The following is a 6,464-nucleotide window of genomic DNA, read 5'->3' on the forward strand; positions in this document are numbered from 1 at the left end:
ATGGCCGGCACCACCACAGTTGAAGCAGAGAAGGCGCCGATCAATGGTGCGCCAAGCGTCCGTTCTGCGAAATTGTGGGTGTCCTATGTCCTCTCGTGGTGGTGAGTAAGGCGCGGCAAGTGGTGGCTGGTGGCTTGGAGACATCGTAGATATAGGTGGACGTCTGAAACCCTCCTGCAATGGTTGCGACGAAGGTGCGGCTGTAGGTGGCTGGTAGGTAGGTAGGTATAAACTTTATTTTTCCTTTGTAAAGGAAAGGTGCAATGGAAGAGAGATGAGGAGAGATTGCTACGCTCGATAGTCCTCCGCAACCCTCTCTGCCCAACCCAGGATGGCCTCCTGGACGTCGGGTTTCAAGCTGCGCATGGCAGCCTCCCACTGCTCCTCATTACTAATTAGTTTTCGAAGGGACGGTGGAGGGGGGTGCTTAGAGCACCCCCACATGATATGATTAAGATTTGCTTTCTGTGCGGAGCAATATTTACAGGAGGAGGACGGGTAAAGAGAAGGGTACATGAGGTGAAGAATGTAAGGAGAAGGAAAGGTGTGAGTCTGCAGCTGTCGCCACAGTACTTCGCGCCTTCGTATGGATTTCGACGTTAGCGGCGGTAAGGATAAACGACCAAGGCGGTAGTGACTACAGATGTCGTGAAATGTTAAAAGGCGATCCCGCGCAGCAAACGGTGCCGTTGTCGGAACGTGGCCTGGCTCTTCCAGCGCCTGCGCCCGGAACGTAAATCCTCGGGCGCTGGCGTGAGCCGCCTCGTTACCGGCAAGGCCCGCGTGCGCGGGAGTCCATATTAAAGCCGTGTCTTGTTGCGGGGGATGGGCCAAAAGGAGGGAGAGGGCTGTTTTGGACACCCTACCCGCTCCAAAATTGTAGATGGCAGTTTTTGAATCACTAATAATAAGTGAATAATTTGGAACTGTAAGGGCCAGAGCTATGGCTGCTTCTTCCGCCTCCTCAGAAGAGGAAGCAGAAATAGAAGCAGCAGCAGATATCTGACCTAGCGAATTCACAACTGAGAGGGCGAAAAAAGGACGAGTACTGTATTCGGCAGCGTCAACGTAGAGCACTTCTTTAGAAGTAGAAAATCGTTTTTCGAGAGTTTTTGCACGCTGTCGTCGACGTTGCTCGTGGTGCACAGGGTGCATGTTTTTAGGGAGCGGCGGAATGAGTAGATTCTTGTGTATTTCACGCGGAATAGTGTGTTTGGCGTTAGTGGTTGGAGTTGGCCTGATACTGAGGGTATCGAGTATGTATCTTCCGGTCTGTGTGTTGGAAAGACGAGCATATTGTGAAGTTAAGTGTGCTTCAATAAGTTCCGTTAAGGTGTTCAATGTGCCTGTCTCCATGAGCCGTGCGGTGGACGTTCGAATGGGGACTCCGAGAGCGAATTTGTAGATTTTACGTAACAAAGTGTCTACGTTATTTTGTTCTCTTCTCAGAAGGAACAGATAAGGGAGAGAATAAGTCACTTTATTGAGGACGAAGGCTTGGATGAGGCGGAGGAGCTCTGCCTCTCGTAGCCCGCCATGCTTATTAGATATCCTGCCTATAAGGCGTAGAGTGTGGTCCACAGTTGTTTGAAGTGCTTTAATGGTGTGTGTGTTTAGTCGATTTCGTTGTATGTGTAGTCCAAGCACCCTGAGTCTGTCAACTTTAGGCACGGGTGTATTGTTCAGTGTTATTTGTATATCAGAGATGTGCTTTTCAGAGCCCCGATGGGCAGGAAGGAGGAGCAGTTCAGATTTAGTGGGTGAACAGGTCAGATTCATGTTACCCGCACAAACCACCACCCTGTCAGCAGCAGTCTGCAGAGTTTCCTGAATGTGCCCATCGGAGCCGCCTGTCATCCAGAGGGTAATATCATCTGCATAAAGTGAAAATTTGAGATCTGATATGGATCTCAGCGTTCGAGCCAGCGGCATCATCGCGATGTTAAAAAGGAAAGGTGATAACACTGATCCTTGAGGTGTGCCGAAACTCCCCAAGGAGTAAGAACAAGAGTGTTCAGACCCAATGTAAATAGTTGCCGTACGGTTCGAAAGGAACGCAGATATGTAATCATGAATCTTTTTACCAACGCCTATAGCGCTCAGTTCACTCAATATGGCAGTGTGGCTGACGTTGTTAAAAGCCCCATGGAGATCGAGACTGAGAATTGCTTGAGTATCGAGACTAGAGTTAGGGATAATGATGTCATGCTTCAGTCGAAGCATGACATCTTGACTGGAAAGGGATTTACGGAAGCCTATCATTTCGTGAGGGTATAAGTTGTGTTCTTCTATAAATTTGCTAAGGCGGTTGAGGATTACATGTTCAAGTGTTTTCCCGATGCATGAAGTGAGGGAAATCGGACGTAGGTTGGCTGTGTTTATGGGCTTACCAGGTTTTGGTATGAAAATAACTCTGGCGTCCTTCCACGCAGCCGGCAAGGTAGAAGTGTCGAAGCAGTGGTTAAAAAATTTAGTGAGGGCTATAATTGAGTTTTCATCTAAGTTGCGGAGAAGTTTATTATTGACGAGGTCAGGGCCTGGTGCAGATGAGGTGCGAAGGTTCGCAAGCGCGTGTCTAACCTCAGCCTCCGTTATGGGGCTACTGAGATCATCATTTGGTTGTCCGATATAGTCAGGTGCATCGTATCGATACGCGCTGGGTAGGTGTTTGTCGCGAAGATCATTAAAAAGAGTGTTTAAGTTACCTTTGTGCGAGTGAAGTAGTTTGTTAATGTGATGATTATTTGCGGTACGTGATATGGTAGGGTCTAATAAATGCCGCAGGAGCTGCCATGTCATCTTGCTGTCTAGGTGGCCATGCATGCTTTCGCATTTCTGGGTCCATTGTTGACAAGCAAGCTGTATGGCATAGTCCTGAATTTGCAAATCGAGTCTCGCAATTCTCAGTCTCAGTCGGCGATTGTGTCGCCTCTTCTTCCAGCGTTTGAGGAGAGATTGCTTAGCTTCCCACATGTGAAGAAGTCGGGTGTCAACTATTGTAAAAGGCGTATCAGGTGGTAACATGGTGGTATGCGTTTTTGTGTCAGTGTGCAATTGCTGTACCCATTCCGAGATATCATCTATCTCAGTAGGCGCCGAGCAGTGACGGGCCTCGCGAAACTTGTTCCAGTTAATAAGGCTCAGGCGCTTGGGAGCTAAAGGTTTGTGTCGGAAGTGTATGGTAGTTTGAATAATGTAGTGGTCACTACCGAAGTTAATGTTCAGGTTGGTCCATGTGACAAAGTGAACGCGATGGCTGAGTGTAAGATCGGGAGATGTATCTTTAGCTACACTATTACCTAATCTAGTGGGCATGTCTATATTGTTGTGGAGGGTGAGGCGGTGATCCTGTATGTGAACCCACAAAGCCCTACCCTTGGGTGTAGAAACAGAGTGGCCCCATACTTGATTTGGTGCATTAAAATCACCAAGTATTAGGAGAGGGTGATGTTTCGCGGCCGCAATGGCTCGGGCAAAGAGAGTATTGAAGCGATGGTGTTTCGCCTGTGGCCTACTATAGACGTTTAATACGTATAAAGGCGATTCTTGAGTTTTACAAGGAAGGACCTCCAAAAAGTTGTGCTCCACATCGACGCCGTCGAAATTAGAGTGAGTTACCGTCAAATGTTTTTGCGTTAATATTGCAGTATCGGGAGAATTTAGAGATTTAGTTTGGTGTACACTGTAACCGGGAAAAGTTATGTTTCCGTGGGTCTCTTGTAGGGCAATGACTGCAGGGGGTTTGGGGCAGGAGGCCAAATATTGTTGAAGAGTCGCTTTCTTTTTGCGGAACCCCCTGCAGTTCCATTGCCATACTACAAAGTTCGAGCGATTAGGGTTTGCAGCCATTGTCGGGAGGGGGTGTAGGAGAGAAGGCGGGTACGGCTATATTTGGATTATTGGCCGTGACGGCCGCAATCCATGCAGTGGTCTGCTGCATTTGAGTTTGTACAAAATCTAGAAACTTGTCAAGTTTGTCATTTATGGCAGCTTGGCCCGTCTCCTGAGCTGTGAATCTGCTCTCTATGTGAGAAATCTTACTTTCAATGACGGCGAATTTCTTCTGTGTTTTATTTTCGAGGGCGTTTATCCTATCGTTAAGAGTTAGAACTGTGTCGCTGAGAGATTCTTCTTCGCGTGGTGTGGCAGGGGTTTTGCGCTTATTTGAGGGTGGCAGCTGGGAGGTGTCTCGAGGCATTGTAGTGTCCATGTCAGTAGGAGGAAGAGGTATCGTGGGTTCAACAGCAGGGGGCGATTGAGCAGGAATGAAAGATCGTGGTTCGGAATGCTGCGAAAGATTGCTAAGGGGCATTCGGGATTGTAGCTCGAGCTTTAACTTTTGAATTTCTGCCTTGAGGCTAGCGTTTTCAGCTAGAACTTTTTCTAGGCTAATGTTTTGAGATAAGGAGCAGTTAGAGGAAGCTGCCTGTGCCCAGCTTACCTTTAATGGGTTTGGCAGATGACTGGTGGAATGGGGGTTCGTTGACTGGGTCGGGAAGTCAAGTTCTTTGGGAGTCGAGTTTGGGCCCCGCCTCTTGCTCTTGCTGCGACCCCGCTGTGGGCCACGCTCTTGCGAGCGATTAAGGCTCGGTGTCCGGGATGATGGAACTTCTGAGGGCTTAGGTGTCTGGTATTTAGGTGTCTTAGTCTTGTAACGCTGTTTGCACAATGGGGAACCGGTGATGTGAGCTCCACCACACACGACACAGACGGGTTCACATTCATGGTCCATTGAGGAATCCTTCAGTCCGCACTTGTGACAGATTGCATCGGGAGTAGAGGGGCAGACATCCTGGCGATGTCCAATTTTTCGGCAACGGGTGCAGGCTTCCACCTTCAGTCGGAATGGGCGGCAGCGAAGCGTGCAGCCTTCGTAGTTGATGTAAAAAGGGACGTGCGTGCCACGGAAAACAACCAAGATGGTTTCGGTGGTGCTCAGTCGGCGAGCGGCCCCAATGGTCATGGCTGGATTACATCTTTGGAGGGTTGGAAGGATTTCCTCGTCAGCGTAATCCAGAGGGAGATGAAACCTTCCACGACAAGAATCTACAGGGTCGGCAACGTGGGTGACGACTTCGTAGGGGACTCCGTTGAACTTTAAGGTCCGGATGTTGTGGTATAAATCTGCTCGGTCCATGCTTGACGTACTCACGAGCACTGTGTGACTGGTGGGATTGACCCTGATTTGATCAGGGCTGCTGATGGGAAGTCCAACTGCTTTGAGAACGAGTTGTCGTAAGACACAGGGGTGCAACTTGGTACAGTCGAGACCCCCGCGTATCCGAAGAATCACCTTGTAGTCCGCATCGGGCAGTGGTGGAGGTTTAGGCTCCCATGAAGATGGTTTCTTCAGATCCGCTGCGCAGGTGTCAGCCGATGAACCAGTGGGACGAAGGTCAGCATGTAGAGCACGCCATGAGCGAGCGGCGTCGCCTCCAGCAGCGACGCCCGCTGCGACGCTGGCCGCGTCGCGCTGGGCGCCTCCACTCATACTAGGCCGGCGGTTAGGCCTAGCGCGGAAGCGGTCGAGCTGAACAATAAACAGTCAGCACTGTTCTCAAGGAGCATTATCACATCCCAACAAGGTGTCGAATGGGTGCCAGGTCCACTTACAGTTGGTGTGATGTGTGATCCAGGGTCCAAGGACCTGAAGAGGTGGTCATAACACGGTAAGTAGCCGGAGCCAAACGTACACACGTCAGCGTTTGATCGGGATCAAGACGCGTCCCCTAGGTGGCTGGTGGTATGATGTAATAGGCGGGACGGGTGGTGGACGGCGGACAGCGTCGGCGTAACTCAGTTGACGCTGATCGCGACCGAGATCAGCTGCTGAAAAAGCGTGCCAAAGTTCGTCATGAAAGACTGCGGCAACGGCGGTCACTGGTGTATCCACTGGAGGAGTCCAAAGCTTCTGAATTTCTTCTCGGACAATATCTCTGATCAGGACACGTAGGGAGCCCTGATTGTCCAGAGTCACTGAAGCGGCGTTGATTGGGGTGGTAGTGGACGAGCGATCATATTGCCTCGATTTTTGGTGCAGAGCACGCTCAATGGCAGTGGCTTCTCTTATAAAATCGGCCACGGTAGTTGGGGCATTGCGCACAAGTCCAGCGAACAGTTGTTCTTTCACGCCACGCATAAGGTAGCGTAACTTTTCTTCGGACATATTGGGATCAGCCCGACGACATAGGCGCGTCACGTCTTCAGCAAACATTGCCACAGTTTCGTTAGGTTTTTGAAGCCTCAACTCGAGTAACTGCTGAGCCCGCTCTCGGCGGTCGACGCTAGCAAAGGTGTCAATCAGCTGCTGACGAAACTCATCCCATGTGGATACACGGCCTTCTCGATTCTCAAGCCACGTGTGAGCGCTGTCATCGAGAATGAAGTATGTGCGGGCGAGCTTATGTTGAGCATTTCACTGGTTGATGTCGGCAACGCGTTCGTAATGCTCAAGCCAATCTTCA

General features: G+C 50.1%; 1 protein-coding gene across 1 annotated transcript; it reads right to left on the minus strand.

Annotated features, from left to right (window-relative positions):
• Nucleotides 1-218: 218 nt before the first annotated feature.
• LOC142814714 (uncharacterized) lies at nt 219-5,704 on the minus strand. Its single transcript, XM_075893911.1, has 2 exons — nt 5,614-5,704; nt 219-5,530 (listed from the first exon to the last, which is right to left on the minus strand). Exon 2 carries the CDS (start codon nt 5,489-5,491, stop codon nt 3,833-3,835), a length of 1,659 nt encoding a protein of 552 aa, XP_075750026.1. The 5' UTR covers nt 5,492-5,530; nt 5,614-5,704; the 3' UTR covers nt 219-3,832.
• Nucleotides 5,705-6,464: the final 760 nt, after the last annotated feature.

This window comes from Rhipicephalus microplus, chromosome 4, assembly GCF_043290135.1.
Source record: "Rhipicephalus microplus isolate Deutch F79 chromosome 4, USDA_Rmic, whole genome shotgun sequence".
Taxonomy (NCBI): Eukaryota; Metazoa; Arthropoda; class Arachnida; order Ixodida; family Ixodidae; genus Rhipicephalus; species Rhipicephalus microplus.